Genomic DNA, 16,989 nt, shown 5'->3' with positions numbered 1-16,989 from the left:
TAACTGTTAAAACACTCACTCACATTGAGGCAGCACCAAACTTTTACTTTAATTTCTGCCGATATAATAATGTAAGTATTTGTGAAAAGAAACCATACAGAGTTTGGATTAAAGACCATTCTGCCGCTGTTTGTTAACAAGGGCTCACTAACTTGATTTGAGGTTAAAGTTCGGTTACCTGATGTCCCAAATAAAACACCAAAATGTCCCAGTTTTCACCGCGATTAAAATTATTATAATGCTATAGGCCTACTTGTTTTAGCGCTTACATAGATGTTTATCATGTTCCGCTAGAATATACAATAGTACACCTACATGAAGAATGTGCAGTGGAAAATGGTCACCCGAAGTTAATGCCCTTTAAAACGCCATTAAACAATGTTTTTAATGTTGGCCATAAATCATTGTGTAATATGAAATGGTTTACTATCGCCAAACCAAGTGAAAACCAGGTAGCCCCCATATTATCAATCTCTTTGCAGCTTTACGCAACTTATAAAAGGTTTTAGTCCTTTTTGTCCACTGTGGTGTATGGTTGAGTCCCGTGGCTCTCATCGTCAAAACCATAACCTGAGTGGATGTCGTCTCTGTGTCGTGCCCTATAGGGGTCTGAGGAGCCTTGTGAAGATCAAAGTAGGTGGCTCCTGTCATCAGAGTAGACACTCAAAGCGGACACGCCCTTATTGATCTAACTTTAAGCCTTAATATCATTTACATGGGTGAGTTAAATAAAAGTTTCAGTTGCATTGAATGAGGATAATAGCTATAGAGAGCCAAACTATTTTTTGTACCAGGCTGTAAAGAGGTTTATTTCTGCTTCTATGGAGATCGATTTGCTTTCAGAGCCAGCCTCAAGTGGACATTTAAGGAACTGCAATGTTTGGCACTTCAACGTTTGCTTCATTTCTCAGCACCGGCGATTGCATGGACTTGCAATCCGTTTGCCTTTTTATTTTTGCATTGCAATAAAAAAATGTACAACAACCCCAAAGAGTCATGTTGGAAATATTTTTTTATGAACTGCTTTTGTGTTGCCTCTGAATGTTTCCTCATTTCTCCCATTTTCCATTCCCCTGAACCCAGAGGAACATTTAGTGTGTTGGTAAGTCCACTATAGGTATTACAACATCTCTTCACTCTAGTCTGTTCATCATATTTTGATAAAAACTAAAAGGATCTCACAAGCCGCCACTGTTTCAGCAGTTGCAAACACTACTTGGCCAAAGGATGGGCGCTACGATGATGGTCAAAACTAAACCAACAGAGCAAACTGGTTCTTCTTTGACCCAGACTGATGCCACATCCAGACCAGAACTAGAACCAAATGTTGACAGCATTATTATATGGCAGGGAGCTAGAATTACCAGATGTACATCAGGAAAGTATCAATGCCGCAGAGAGACATTACTATAATCATAACAACAGCCTCATATTGATGCTTGCATCAAAGATTACATCAAGAAGGACCAGGAGAACTTTGACATGCTTGCCAAGCCAAAAAATACATACAACCTATATTTTAAACATTTATTACAAGAGGTAACCTCTCTGACCAATCAAGTGCTGCAATTGATAAGATAGGTTCATACTCTTTTAATATATTCAGTGGTGGCAAGTTAATATACCACTTGCACAGAATTATGGGTCTAAAATTCAGAGTTGTCAGACCACACAACACAGCATGTACCTGCCCAAACATGATGGTTTAACAAGGGGGACTCCAGTAGTTTCTGGGCCATCTGTGGCTACACAAAACATATTTAGCTGCACTACGCAAGTTAAACGCATTATCTGAATTGGTTAACTCATAGGTAGAACATGTTAAGCTCAGTTTCATGTGGTTCTGATGTCCATGAACCAGGAGGTAAGCTAGTAAATAAATACATTTTCCCAATTTTTTCTGCATTGTTAAATAGGAATAAACATTTGTTTTTTATTCTTGGTATTCATATATTTTGTATATTTATGGCATTCAATTGTTTTACTTGAATGTCGAAAACAAGTCTTTCGATTTTCCAAAAGTCAGTCGCCTTCATCTCCCAGAGTTCATAGCTATTGTTTGTTTTGTACAGGACCTCAGCGGCTCACACTGAGCACCCCGCGTGTTTTACGGTAATGCAGCCCTTCCAGTCTTTACTCTTTTGCCTCAAAATGAACAGCATGTTGGACTGAAGTCTTCGTGGTCGACCGAAAAGAAAAACGGTAACATGAAATGATGGAGATCACTCGGACCAGACCGTCCTTGTTTGGAGAAATCGGTAAGTAGCTTAGCCGAGCGAATGACCGGATGTGGCTGGTACATCCATGGCTGGTAGCTACAAGAGTTCCCATTAGCTTTGGTGTCATGGTGACACGTTTAGCTAGGCCATTGTGAGCTAACATGCTCTCTTAAAGTGGCTGTGAAGGCATGACGGTAAGCTCGTTGCGATTGTACAGATCAATGGAGCCAGTAACGCACACCTTACAATGTAATACAATCCAATACACTAGTGCTGTAGCTCATGGTGGTTTGGATCATGCTGTACATGAGTGACTTTATTATTTTTTTGAGGAATTGTAAGAAAAGCTAATTGAGGATATTTTTCTCTACTTTGTGCGTGAGGCTAAATATAAATAAAGTTATATTTCAGCTGTATTTAAATGGTTGGAATGACTAAATATACTTGAATTATAATTCAACATGCAGACACTCAGTATTGTTTGGCTTTACATATTTGCAGCTCATGGTCTTGGATTCTGGACGGACCGGTCAGCGGTGCACGAGGCCGCTGCACAGGGCCAGGCCCTCCAGCTGCAGAAGCTGATCCTGGGCGGTGCAGCGGTTAACATTGTGGCAATCGACTCCATCACCCCCCTGCATGAGGCGTGCATACAGGGACAGACCCAATGCGTCAGACTGCTGCTGGACGCTGGTGCACAGGTGAGATGGTGTCAGAGATGGCTTCCCTCATCAGTGCACGATGGACTCTTGTTTATTGACTGTATCGTGGCTCCGTGTCTTCCAGGTGGACGCTCGTAACATAGATGGAAGCACGCCGCTGTGTGATGCCTGTGCAGCGGGTAGCCTTGACTGTGTCAAGCTGCTGTTGGAGTACGGAGCAACAGTTAATCCTCCACTGTTTACTTTCTCACCACTTCATGAGGCTTGCATGGGAGGTGCGTCTTGTTACACATCGCACAGGAATGTATGTATATTGAGTCATGCATCTGTCCATTATCCAGAGGTCTTTGTTTCCGTCGTCCTCCATTGCCAAACCAGTTTCTAAACTGTGCTTGTGTCGGGTCACTGCAGGTGAAAAGTGGGGGAACTAGTTATGTTCTTTGGAAAAGTCAATAAATCATTCATCATGGCAGGCTGTACCTTCATGAAGGGAGTCAGTGCTCTTACTGAATAGCGCCGGGAACACATCTAGCTCAAGGCTAAGTTCATACATGTTGAAACAAGTTTAAAACATTTTAAAAGTCTCCTGTAATAGGACATTTCTCCCAGAGGCAGGGAATTGGAACGCAAAACAGGAAGAGAGCGCAGAAATGGGGAAAACAAATACAGTACCAGAGCTCTTGCTTATTAATTAAAAGCCTTTTTAGATCTAGCAAAAAAACAATTGCATAATTACCAGTAAGCCTATGGGACAAAAGTGGACTGGTTATGGTTGCCTAGAAATTGGATCACTGAAAATTGAAGTGACGAGTAAGAAGAATGCTTTAAAGTGGAACTCAAAATCTATTCATGCTGAACAACAGCTTCTGTACTCTATGAAGGAAACTACAAAATGCAGCCACCTTTTAATTTTAAAGCCCACAGGAATTGGGTGTTAGATACTTCAGCCCATATCTATATTAACTTCTCTTACTTTTATGGGACTCCCTGTCCTGCAATTTATTTCCCAGCAGTGTTGGGAAACCGACTTTATTTATCCCGTCTCTCCCAACAGGAAATTCCGATTGTGTGCAGTTCATGATTGATCAAGGAGCTTTCATGGAGGCCCACGACTGCCACTATGGGACGCCGCTTCACGTATCCTGTGCGAGGAAACATTATGACTGCGCCAAAGTTCTCCTCAATGCAGGTGAGGTCAAGTTGGTCTTCTGGGTCAAATGGTTATTGATTATAAACACAAATGCTACAAACAAGAAGTATTTCTCCTTTTTCATACAGTTTTCTCTTACTTTTCCCTCAAAAGGGGCAAATGCGAATGCCGCCAAGTTACATGAGACGGCCCTTCATCATGCAGCCAAATCCAAGAGCGCTGACTTGATTGATCTACTTGTGGAGTTCGGGGGGAACGTGTACGCCAGAGATAACCTGAACAAAAAACCCATCCACTACACCAGTCCGGGCTCTACCCCTTATCTCTGCCTCGAGTTCTATGAGAGTAAGTGTGTTCATTTTAAGCGAGCATCCCGTCACTGTCAATATATAGATCATCTCATCTCTGTTGTTTCCTCTTCCGTAGATACCCCTCTCAGTCTACAGCAGATCAGCAGAGTGGCTGTGAGAGGAACTCTCGGCAGCAGAGCACGGGAAGTCGTTTCCCAACTGAACTTGCCCAATCGCATCATACGTTTTCTGTCTTACATGCCACCTCCAGTTGTTGAAATTGAATCACCTGTGAGAAACTGAAGGCGCAGCTCTTTAGAAGGCTAATTCTAGACCAGTTACGTTGCTGACATCTCCTCTCCGGAAAGTCATATGACAGGACGCTGAGGCGAAGAGCAGAAGTGCAGCGCAGATCAAATGTCACAACACTTCGATTTCTTAGCTTGAATAATCAGACTGCTTGCCCAGGCACATTTGACAGTGTTGAAACATGTACCATGATCTTATCATGATGTTCTGGGCCAACCTGTCGGTAAACAACTGCCTGCTTACACATCCAGTTATGTTTAAGGCCACCAAATTAATGTTAAGTCCAGCATTTACTTTCTTTCAAACCCTTTGCTGCAAAAAAAACCCCTGTCTGCTCCTGGAGGTAGATGAGTCTCACCCATACGGTCTGCGTGAAGGACAAACAACCGTAACAACTAGTGTAAACCCACACAGGTGATATGAATCAATTTGTCTGTGAGCATGTACAGACTCTCTTATCTTTATCTTTTAGCCTCCGTATTACTACGTGGAGTCTGATAACGTGACCTCGCATAACTTCTAGCTTAGCTCAGCCCACCTTCGCCCCGAGCAGAGGCCTCGTCGGCCACACCTTAGAGGGCCTATAGGGCCCTAAACAATGCATTCCCAGAATGTTTGGCCACGGAACAATGTCGCATTACTTTGAATCAGTGATCATATCAAAAGGATTGCTTCACGGAGCTTAAAATAAACAGGAACTTGGCTTGCTCGTCATGGCCAAGTAAGTGGGACTTCATCATAGATCTTGTGATACTGAATTGAAACCAGAGGGAACGTGAAGTAGTTTGCTAGGATTATGTCACTATGTATAATGTAACTGTGTACTTTTAATGTAAATTTGTAAATAATACAGATGGTTCTACTTCTATTACATTTGTGTAAATAAAAAGACCACTAAAGGGCTATTTTTAAAATAATTCTCCAGCTTTAAAATGGTTGCACTTGTCAAAACTACACTATGGTTATTGGGTCATTCAGTCCAGACTTTTCAAACTTCTTTTTTGCCTTCGGCAGCTCACATTACCGCATTTTTTGAAAGGGAGGAGTGAGTCGAGGGGTATTCAGTTGGTTGCAATCTTTCACAAGTGTGTCGGAGAACTACAATGGCCTTCAGGTAATGTAAGAACTTGATGAAATGCTCTCTCTAGAGCCAGAGGTTGGTTTGTCCATTCTGGCCTACGGTAGAAATATGGCGGACTCTGTGAAGAGGACTGGCTCCATGTAGACATGAAGGGCTCACTTTCAGCTAACGCAAACACGATTCTTCGTTCCAGGGGATTATTCACTAAAATAAACAGTTATGACTATTCTATAAATCTGCTAATAGATCCCCCACGAATTGCTACACACTGGCCCTTTTAATTATAAAATATTTGTCGTTTGGGAGCTTTTGAGCTCAAATGTGAGACCTCCAGGATGGACACTGAAATATTCAGTTCAATTAAGGGCACCTCTTTGTAAATAAGACCCTACGTGATGGGTTTCAGAAAGATTGAGGAAACCATAAGGATCCAATGTGACACAGTTGTCACAGACACTTTAAATATCCTGGAAAGTCCCTAAGTGACACACACTGGACATCCTGGAAAAGTCATGTGACAGTGAGTTAATTTGTGTAGCAATGACATCACTTCCAAAATGGCTGCCTGGCTGGTCAGCACATTTGGCAGAACTAGCTAATTTCAAAAAGCTTGTTTTTGTTGCTAAAGGTAAGTTACAACACATTTAACAATTTCAATGCTTTGATAACACGTCCTACATTACATCTTAACGGCTCTGACCATGTTTATCAAACTAATTTATGTCTAAAAAGATATGAAAATGTTGTTGGGACAGATATGTCACATCGGGCCTTTAAACTCATAATTGTCTCAGAAAAACCAATGTGACATATATGTAACATTTCAGATCTTTGGCACTAAGGAGTAGAATTTAGAAAATATTTTCAGAAATGTGTTCCATGTGGTCCATTTAGTCTGTTTTATATCCCCTATAATTTTCTTTTTAGGAGAAATGGGTTTTGGTTTTTATAAGGTTAATGTCTGTGAATAGTGATTTAAGTCCAGTTAATGCTGTACCAATAGGGAGAACTAGGTCTGGAAACAAACCCTTTGGTCTTTCAAAACTGGTGAATATGCGAGGAAATCCGTAAATTCTCTGATCAGGCCTCAAAGCAGCAAGGCCGAGATCCTCTTTGCAAGGCAGACATACTCTGGATGCTGAGAGTGGGCAGACAAGCTGGAACCAAATGAAAGATAACCAAAAAAAACAGACAGACATCACCACTTAAAAATATAAAAGAATGCAGTAATCCTCCACCAGAATGCTTTAAAACTGAATTTGCATTCAATCAGCTTGGCCAAATATGTAAAGGCCGGCAAGGATTTCCACAAGTCCTCATGACACAATTATATTGTCTTTCTATTTCGTTGTTTGTAATGTATTGATATTGTTATATTTCATATTGTGTAAAAACATCTTGTCAATAATATTTTACATAGTCATATTTTATGCATATTCATTTTATGTTCTCTGTAATATTATGAAATTTTAATATTATATAGGTGGAGGCTTCAAATAAGCCTAGTTGGCTTTTTGCCTCTTCCTGCACTGTAATATTATTCATCTGTTATGTTTGTATATTTTTATTTTAAATTGTGCAAAATAAACTAAACTAAAATAATACAGTGCCAATAAATGTAGCCTACATGAAGATACACAAAATCATCAAAACCATTTTGGGAAATAAAGCCAAACGGAATTAAAGATCCACATAACTCAACAGTTAACTGAATAAATAACATAAGAAAACGTCGAGCCGTTAACTGCTAGATAATCGGATGGTTTAAGGCTGATGACGTATTTCCTGTCTTTAGCCCCTCCTTCCTCTACCGTTACCCATAGCAGTACATTGCTAGCAAAACGTTAGCTAGCAGCTAACGACGACTTCGAGAGGACATATACAAAAATAAAAATAGTCAAATAAGGACATAACGTCAAATGTAAAGTCAAATGTGCTCGAATAATTCGAGGTTACAGGAGTTAAACCCAGTACTTTAACGTCAAGATAACATCACGACCGCTAGACTGCTGCTAACAGTATTAGCTCGGTGTTACTTCCTGTTAAACCGGGCTAACCACAACAACCTGTAACAGTAGTTCCTACTCACGATATAATTTCCGGCTTTTCATTTTGGTTTTACGGATGAAGTCCGTATAAGGTATAAGTAAGTATAAGGAATGAGGACATGTTTTTTGCTTTCATAGGGCACGACTTGATGCAAATCATCTCGAAAGCAGAGAAGCCAACAAATAGAGATATTTATAAAAGCAGTGTGGTAAAATAGAATAGAAAGGAGCTAAACTAGGTATGAAATAGTTCTTGAATTGTCATGCAGGCCACAAGTTAAATATGTATCTCATGAAGATGCTTTAAACAAACAGTGGTGAATTCACGTAATTTGGTAAAAAAGAAAGTCCCAAAAACTTTCAGATTCCTGAGCTTGTTATTTGATCCTACCTGAACCACCAGCTGTCTCCAATGATCACCTAGGAAAGCAGGTGTTAGGTTTGTAAGAGACACATCAGGACAGCATGAGATATTGTCCTTGGGGAACCACTGAGCTAAAGCTTACCAAAAATAATAATCAGGGACAATCGCAAAAGAATGCCAGGTGTTTTTTACATGAACTGATACCTTTTAAATCCTCAAAGACTGCATTTGGCAGCAGTACATTGTTCATCCAACAGCGTCTTACTTTAGCAGAAAATACATTTTTGAGGGACACGCTATCTATCAGCAAGGTTGTTGAGAAGCTGTTATTGTTGGTGGCTCACAATGAGCTATAAATACTACAGGTTCAGCAGCTGACGATGTGGAAGAGGCCCTTTCATTCAAATGGTAAGTGTGGTGTGCAGCTGCGGTTGTGGCAGGACCAGCAGGCACCAGGAAGTAGAAGAAAAAGAAGGAGTAGGAGTAGGAAAATGCAACAGCCAGGTAACTCATGTACAAGGAAACGTTGAAATGCACAGGTTGCTGTGGACATGTTAGTTTAACTTCATGACCCTGATCTTTCTCCAGACACCTGCACCACCAAATGCAGTCTGGTGAACAAGATAAATATAATTATCTCTTTTCCTCTGAGAGCTGTTCACACACGAGAATTTGAGATTTGTCTGTTAGGACAGAATTAATTCATGAGTTAGTTCCTCTTTGTGCACTTCCAGTTTCAGCTCCTAAACTGCTTTTAATTATTTTCATGAAACTCTGCAGTCATTTTGTTGTCAGTATGGATTTTGAGCACAAAAGTGCAAGTCTGATGAAGTCATGTGTGATAAAGTAGATCTCCTTTTCTTATCTGAAGTGCTAGCGTGTCACTCTTGACACATCCAACGTTGATAATCGGCTTTACAGCGAGTAGAAACTAAAAAACAAGACATTCAGATATAGTTTACTTAAATGTATTTTTGCAAATACTTAAAGGTTAAATAAGTAAGAGGGTTGTTTTTTTTTAAAATGGGTTTTTAATGTTTCTAGACAATATATCAAATGGCCTTTACAACGGTATCAGTCTGAAATGAACAGAACTACATGACTGATATGTAGGACTTCAAGACATTAAGAGAAAAGGAGGAGCACACTTAAGTTTTTTTCAGCTTCTGTTTACTTGACAAATGTTGCGACACACTGTTGAACAGCTCTGCCAACTCTTTGAGTCAAAGTACAACTGAGCGGATGTTTGTCCCCATAATAACCATACTACCACACTATTTAGTATGCCAGAAAAAGATAGCATGACCCAATATGTCAAATGCAGTTTGCCTAAAATACCAGGATGTCCGACTGAATCTGGGTCACATTTTGCACGAAGGCAAGCCCGCTTTTCTGGTTATTCTGACCCACAATCTTCTGCACAGATGATATATGAGCAAGAAGGTAAAAGTTCAAGGTGCAATGTTATGATGAAACAGTATGTCCCAACTGAGTGCATACTGCTTGCAACAGTGCGTCATTTGTAAGGGCAGCTGCAGTACGAACTAAAAGTAAAAATGTATTTGATTTTAAACACAGAATTTCTCAGTCTACTGGGAGTCTTTTAAAGTACAAACTAAATGTTTTATCTTTTTCTATTTAACAACTTTTCTCTGAAATACATCTAGATTTACCAAGACATTTTTCTTCTTCTTCACATTCATGATCCGTGTTCTTTTTAATGTTCTGCTCATTATCTTGTATCTCATCTCAAAAAACCCAAAAGGCTTCCTGCACAAACAGCTCAGGCCACCACAGTGTCTTAGTTCCTTGATCCCTTATCTTGACACCGATAGCACTTACAGCTACATACATCTTTAATATAGATTAATTGACATTTTGAGTGCAGCAAAAAACGATAAGTGTTGACACCGGAAGGAATGTTGAAACTACATTTGAAGAGCTACAAGTGGTATAAAGCTGTTTAAATGCAAGTACACATAAAACCCTAATTCCACACACAATTAGCAGGTATAAACATACATTTCAGTAACACTGACACATTGTTTTTTTTGTTTTGTTGTAAACTAATTACACTTTGTAAAGACTTAGAATTTGACAATACATTTGGACGGAAACGATTGGAAAGACTTTCAGTGCAGCTACAGTGATGAAGTAAAAGCAGAAAAACAGTGGTTGCATGAAAATTCACTGAGAGACACTTGTTGCCTAAATGTGTCTAAGAGGAACCTGCTGCCGGGTTAAATGTCTACACTCCAGTCTCCTTCCTCTTTAGTGAGCCTTGTAACTTCTGGTCCAGTCTGGTTTTGGAGAGCGTCTGAGGCCTGAGTTTAGGGCCACAGACAGGCGGGCAGTTCTCGTCCGTCTCCTCGTCAGAGGTGGTGACTGAGATAGTGGAGGAGCGACGCTTTGCTCTGACAGCTTCTCCCTGCTCAACTCTGGGTAGAGCCCCCTGTTGTTGGGCCATGGCGGTGCGTAGACAGTTGAGCCACTGCTGCTTGTGGTAGACATCGTTGACATGCAGGGTGTGGGACTGGCCGTGGGAGGGATCCAGAGAGCTCACACGGAAAACGTTCTTAGCTGGAGGGACACAGAAAGAAAAGAGATGCAGTCCACTGAACAGCAAGCAGCAAAGTGTGGGATACAAAAATCTAGTACAAAGGTACGTCATTCCAAAAACATTTGGTTTATTTCTTGCCATCAGGATTACAAACTATGATCCTGCAGCGATACATATTTTTCCATCTAGTTGTTAGTCCCATTCCTGAATCACATTGTTGAAGAGCACAAATCAGCAGCACATTTTACTTAAAGGTTCTCTAGTTAAGGATTGATCATATGATTATGTATAATCTGAAAGAGGTCTCTGGCAGTGATGAATCAACAGGGTTTAATCATCTCACTCTATGTAGCATCTTGTTTATTTAATCAGACTCACATTCACCAGTTGGCCTAAAACAAGACTCTGAGCAATAATGTTGCTCTGAGTCTACTGGATGTGGCCATACAAGCCATACATGCAGGTTTTTACACTACATTTAAGTCCACATGGTTTTAGAGAAGGACCTTTTGTTTATACATGTTTATGCCTCATCTTTATGATCCTGTGATGTGCATGTGACAAAAAATAAATCTTAATCAAATGGTCAGTTAAGGGACATTGACTGGATTAAATGTGTGCAAAGTTAAACATATAGTTCTATTATATTGTTTAAAAAAAATAAAAATACACAAAATAAAGGGCACAAATTAAGAAAAGCCTTTTTTTTCTTCTTTGCTGATGAATATATGTGTGATTGACATAAATATACAATTTCTGAAAGAAAGCCCTTGAGGCATGTATGTCCTGGGGGGAAATGCTTAATTGTTACCCTACTTCCACATTTAGGCAGCAACTAATGTTTGTTTGGATTAAATTACTGTGAATTATATATTTCTATTAATTGATAAAAAGTCATAAAACCTCAGCAAAAGTCTCCAATTTGCTCTGTCTGACCAACTGTCCAAAACGTTTCAAATGATCAATGATATCAAAGAGAAAAGCACCAAATCTTCACATCTGAGAAGCTGAAATCACAAAAGTTGAGAATCTTTGCTGGACAAATGAAACGATCTAACACTTTATTAATAGATGACGCAACATGCCTCGGCCACAAACCGCCAGCAGGTGGAGCTCAACTCAACCCACCTTTCTCTCCATTGGTGAAAGCCCCTCTGAAGGAGCCCCCCATGCGGATCTCTCCATCCTGCAGGTCCTCTAGACCCAAATCCAGAACTGGGATGGGTTGTCGATACACCTGGAAGCAGCTCCTCTCGTTCCGGGTCACCGGTCGGGTCAGAACCAACAGCTCACAGAAGAGGAACACATGCAGCCTCTGCGAAGAAACACATTAATATAAAACGATACAACACAGACTAAATGTATGTGGGTGGTCATAATAAGGAGAGTAATCCTAATTCTCACCGAGCCACTTTTGTTCCGCAGCTCGCCGTGACAAAGTAGGGTCTTACAGTTGTCTATGAGAGGGTCCCGCTGCTTATCATCCAGATACTCCAGTTTGTCTATATAATACTGACAATCAGACTCCCCTTTTCTCACATTGATATCAGACAGAATCTCCTGGATTATAGTGATCTGCATAAATAAAGAAAGACCGATCAGTTGGTTATTTGGTAAAACACAGAAGACTACATAATCAGTGAAATAATGGCGTAATATGTTATTTATCAGATATAGCAGCTAAATATAAGGAACACTGTGACTGCAAAGGCATGTAATTTGGATAACATACAGCTCTCTCCAGACTGGGTACGTCAGGGTGATCAGGAGCAGTGTGTTTGAGGATCTCTCGCAGCAGCAGTGGGTATTTCACCAGACGTGACCGAGGGATGTCTAGGAAGCTCCAAAGATCCAGCTTCCTGCTGAAGGGCGACTCCAGGCAGCGCTGCAGGAAGTCCTGGACCCGCCTGTCCTGCTTTTTCTGATCCAGCAGGGCTTTGGCCGCGAGCTGGTTGCTACAATAGCCTTTGTAAGCGTTCAGACCAGGCAGCTGAAAAGATACAAAAAAAGTTACAATCTTCTTGCATGCTGGAATGTATCATATCGGCAGCTAATGTGTGTACGGTGAAGATCAACACACACCCAGTCAATAACGATCTGTCCAATCTGAGCTACTGTTCCATCGGGGCCAGTTCCAAACGTCAGTTTCATCAGTAAGTCTGCAGATTATTACAAAAAAAGCACACACACAGTCAGAAACACTTCAAGCATCATTTAAAGCTTGGGTAGGCAGTTTATTTTTGGCATCATTGGGCAAAATTGCCTCGCGCAGGAGGCAAAACTATTAGAGGGATGGAGAGAAAACGTTGCTAATAGTTTAGCTTTCTGCTAACCGTAGCAACAATTTCTCTCCAATTTGTTTCCCCAATGCTGGTATAGCAACTTTTCCTGCAGGATATTCCGCCATTGAATTAGGCTTTCACCGAAGGGACGTGCACGCACATCTGCATTTGTAGAACAGCCAATAGGAACGTCTTCTCTCTGAAATGACCTGTGACAGGCCAAAGACTCTGGTCACACGATAGATTTTCTAACCCAAGAAAACAGAGCCAAGTGGAGGTGCAGAAGTCCAGATTTCTGCCAGACCACAATTATATGCTGAAAGGTTATTTTTGTCCAATGAGGCCAAAAGTAAACTGGCTGTGCCAACTTTAAAGCGGTTTAATTCCAAGAATATGTGTTGGTCATTTACCCTCGTGTAAGGGGATGTATGCATCCAGGTCCCCGAATATGTGAGCCAGTTCCTCCTCTGTCATGATGGAGAGTTTTAGCATCGGATCATGGTATGCCTGATTGTGAGAAAAGCAGCATTGTGAGCACAAAAGAGAGTTCATAAAAAGGGAGCATGTTTTTATGTATTTGTATCACATTAAATAAGGCTTTCCTAACCTTTCGTGCCAGTTGGAGATCCTCTATGAGATCCTGCTCTCCCCTGTAAAGCTCATGAATTGCCTGAAGAAGAAACAGAAACCGCAGCAGGAGGTTATTTTTTTTCTGCCCTCCGTACTTTTTAAAGACGACTGTGCTGTAAACTTTTAAAAAAGACTGAACTGCAGAACCTCTTGTCTCTTGATCTCTTTGGTGGAGAACGTGCTCTTCTGATGGACATCCAGTGTCTCCGACCACAGCGTGCTGTTTCTGCGTTTGGTGGGAGTGGGACCTGCTGCCTTGCTGCCAGCTTTGAGGGACATCCCTGGTGACTTGCTGTCCCCACGTAATGACATTGACTAGAGAGAAGAAAAAAAAAAAAATGATTATTTTACAGTCAAACACATATTTTACTCATTTAAATGTTCTACCATGTACATTTGTAGAGGGAGTGCCACTAGAGTTTGGCATGTACCTGGATGGTCTGACCAAAGCGCCGCACTGCTCCATTCTTTGAAGGAGACATCAAGTTGACGAGGGATGAAACTTTAGCCAGCGGCCGGACACGCTTGTTACTGGGTTCCTGGGAATCAAAGGAAATAAATTGTATTCAGTTTAACTTGATTGTATTGATGTGTAGATTGGAGTTTTGAATACTAAGGCATTGTTTAACACAAGGCTGTCAATCAAAATTAGATGACAGATATTCCCTTTATTACTTACAAATATGTATTTGCTATATTATAAAGCACTGCTTTTGTTTCACATAGAAACAACTCTAAATCAGGAAATGCTCCAGATTTATTTCACTCTCAAACACCATAGCTGACTTTTATGCAAGCTTAATGTCATGGTATTAAAATGGACATGAAAGTTGTTGATGTTGTTTAGAAAAAGGTATTAAAGCACTTTGGCAGAGCCAAGCGACTGTGATAATACTGAGGGACAAGGATAGGATTTCCTGTCACCATTATCATCTCCTCAGACAGACACTTGTGCCAGTGAAAGGCGTATTGGGATTATCCTGAGCTCATAACACACAAGCGCACTCATGGCTGTCTGTGGCGAGTACCTGAGTCATGCAGAGGGATTAAAGTTTGTTGTGAGGACACGTTCGAGGGTGCAACACTAGACCTGCTGCCTTGACTCTCACCTTGAGGTCGAAGCTGGACAGACTGACTGTGTCATCCTCCTTCTCTTTGCGCTTTCTCTTCTGTAGCAACACAAGAATACAAACTGGTTACTTTTACAAGTCTGTAACAACATTTTCTGATATAAATGTTGGGATCGCAGCCCCGAAATATTTCCCGAATAAACAGTCACGTATGGCTTTAACAGATCAACTCACGAGACTGAAATCCCACGGAGTCCCAGGAGTGAGAAAGGTGAAGGAGCCTCCTCTCTGCAGAGGAGGTCTGCAGGAAATGCGACAAATAAGCGTTGATCAAGCACAATGACAACAAGGTTATATCGACTTCATTGCAGAGAGACTGACTACTACTCTGCTGAGGATGTGTTTTTGTCTTCTGTTGATAAAAAGACATACGGAATTTGATCATATGTGCAGACATAGCTGAGTAAATACACCACAAACACGACTAAAGAGCATTTCAGCTTTGTTAACACAATGAATGCCTTTTTCCTTTTGTGTGCCATTTTGTCTTCAGTCACTGTTATGTTTTGATTATGTAAAACGCTGTGGATGACGACTGAGGGACGTCAGTAGAACCATATAAGGAGCCGGATGGCTCTCTGCTGCTGCAGGAAAAAAAGGCAGTTATGGACAAAACAATGCAGCTACAGAGAGTTACAATGTCTTCTTCTGATGACACCCTGAGGGTGCTGTCAAGGCCAAAGTCAGCTGAACACACTGCTATAAAACGTACTCCTTCTATTTTGCCTTCCAGTCATGTTGGAAATAACGGAAATATGAGTGAAAGATCAGAGGAAAGTGATGAAAAATAGTTACATTCATCTGCAATCTGTCTGCAAAAATCCTGTAAATGAGTATTAATTACAAGCTAATAATCATGCAAGTTAAAGAATAATTTGTATCGGAGTATTTTCTCAACCCTATCTGCAGTATCGAAGAACAAACACAGGTGCAGTGCAGGTTTAACTATGCACACGTCTGTTTAATGACAACTGTTTCTACCGTGACAGACATATAATACAGGCAGAGAAATCATGGAAATACCAACTCCACCGCTTCCCAGTATCAGCAAACAAAACCGAACTGAGGAAATTATATCTGGTATTGATGCATCTAACTTACTCTACCATTATTTACAGAGCTGAAAAAAATAGTCAACAGAAAAGTTGTAATCAAGCAGAATGCCACATTTACAATTCAGCATTTGCTGGTTGCAGCTTTTAAATTGTCTTTTATCATTGAGTTTTAGATTTTTGGTCAAAAGATACATGCATTACAAAGACAACTTTTGGGAGATTTCAGAAGTCATGATGGACATTTGTTCTACTTTATTAATCCACAGATGAATCAATAATACAAATAATAATCAGTTGCAGCCATAATTGATCATATTTCCATTCTTAGTTATAACTGCAGTTTGTATTCATAAGTCAACCAGCAGATTGCATGATGTGGATTTTGTGGACAGTTAAAAACAGTTGTTCATTATGTTATAATTGACATTTAGTTTATCTTGCATATTTAGTGCCACCACACGCAGCTTAAGTATCCGAGGTGCACCTGAAGGCATCATGTGCCGGTTACAATAACAGCCCTTCCCTTCGCATGTCGGCTAACCAACGTTAGCTCACAATGTGCTGAAGTCGTATAACGTAACAATCAGAGCTCCCAAATAAATAAATACATACATAAATAATTAGATATAACGATATCACATGTATCTGGCCTGATCTACGTACTTCTTGTTTCTGCGGAGTTTTAGAGGAGACGGCTCCGCGGAGCTCATCACACTGGTGGTGGACGTCCTCGATGACATCCTGCGGAGTTTCTGCTTCTTCTTTCCCCCCGTCCTTCCTCCAACGTCTTCATTTTCTTCCATTTTACAGGAGGCTTCGTTTTGAGATCAGTTGTATCGAGGCGTATTAACGGCGTGGCGAACAAAAGATAAAGTCCAGACGCATGAAAACTGGCCCGATGTGTACAAAGAAAGCAGAAGATCGATGACAACAGAGCGTACACACCACGGCGGAAGTTTGAATATGGCGGATTCTCGGATTCTTGGATATGGACCAATCAGGAGAGGGCTCAGAGCTCCGTTGCTGTGATACCATGAGGTGGGAGTGGCCAGTGAGACTAAACGGACCTTGAATGTAGCACACATACGTCATGTTTGTTACAAGCGGGAGATAATGGAAAACAAGCCAACCGTAAAATATATACATACGTTATTTATAATTATGATAACATACTAATAGTAAACGACGGTGGATGGTATAAACCTACAC

The 16,989-nt window shown here is 40.7% G+C and overlaps 2 protein-coding genes across 3 annotated transcripts; one reads left to right on the top strand and one right to left on the bottom strand.

Moving 5' to 3' along the window:
• The first annotated feature begins 1,546 nt into the window (after positions 1–1,546).
• On the top strand, positions 1,547–5,541 carry LOC306698046 (ankyrin repeat and SOCS box protein 13-like). 2 transcript variants are annotated; one of them, XM_079162198.1, is made up of 6 exons: positions 1,547–2,258; positions 2,721–2,920; positions 3,006–3,156; positions 3,936–4,070; positions 4,185–4,376; positions 4,458–5,541. In XM_079162198.1, exons 1-6 carry the CDS (start codon positions 2,213–2,215, stop codon positions 4,622–4,624), a joined length of 891 nt encoding a protein of 296 aa, XP_079018324.1. In that variant the 5' UTR covers positions 1,547–2,212; the 3' UTR covers positions 4,625–5,541. The 2 variants fall into 2 exon arrangements, with proteins under 2 accessions (XP_079018324.1, XP_079018323.1); XM_079162197.1 differs by having other exon boundaries at positions 3,936–4,376.
• A 3,646-nt stretch (positions 5,542–9,187) lies between these two features.
• Positions 9,188–16,718, bottom strand: LOC306698308 (neuroepithelial cell-transforming gene 1 protein-like). Its single transcript, XM_079162555.1, has 12 exons — positions 16,444–16,718; positions 14,900–14,966; positions 14,705–14,764; positions 14,027–14,134; positions 13,743–13,910; positions 13,573–13,635; positions 13,376–13,472; positions 12,766–12,842; positions 12,416–12,673; positions 12,088–12,258; positions 11,812–11,998; positions 9,188–10,703 (listed from the first exon to the last, which is right to left on the bottom strand). The coding sequence occupies exons 1-12, from the start codon at positions 16,581–16,583 to the stop codon at positions 10,372–10,374; spliced, it is 1,728 nt and encodes a 575-aa protein (XP_079018681.1). The 5' UTR covers positions 16,584–16,718; the 3' UTR covers positions 9,188–10,371.
• Between the last annotated feature and the right edge of the window lie 271 nt (positions 16,719–16,989).

The sequence above is a fragment of the Pholis gunnellus genome, assembly GCF_910591455.1.
Source record: "Pholis gunnellus genome assembly, chromosome: 7".
NCBI lineage: Eukaryota > Metazoa > Chordata > Actinopteri > Perciformes > Pholidae > Pholis > Pholis gunnellus.
Note: the sequence above shows the minus strand (reverse complement) of the source record. Positions and strands in the feature narration are given on the sequence as shown.

Coding starts and splice junctions, on each gene's coding strand:
- LOC306698046 (XM_079162197.1), top strand. CDS start 2,213: ATGATGGAGATCACTCGGACCAGACCGTCCTTGTTTGGAGAAATCG. Junction 2,921..3,005: donor TGCTGGACGCTGGTGCACAG/GTGAGATGGTGT, acceptor CGTGTCTTCCAG/GTGGACGCTCGTAACATAGA. Junction 3,157..3,935: donor TCATGAGGCTTGCATGGGAG/GTGCGTCTTGTT, acceptor CTCTCCCAACAG/GAAATTCCGATTGTGTGCAG.
- LOC306698308 (XM_079162555.1), bottom strand. CDS start 16,583: ATGGAAGAAAATGAAGACGTTGGAGGAAGGACGGGGGGAAAGAAGAAG. Junction 13,473..13,572: donor ATCTCCAACTGGCACGAAAG/GTTAGGAAAGCC, acceptor TCTCACAATCAG/GCATACCATGATCCGATGCT. Junction 11,999..12,087: donor TGCGGAACAAAAGTGGCTCG/GTGAGAATTAGG, acceptor GTTTCTTCGCAG/AGGCTGCATGTGTTCCTCTT.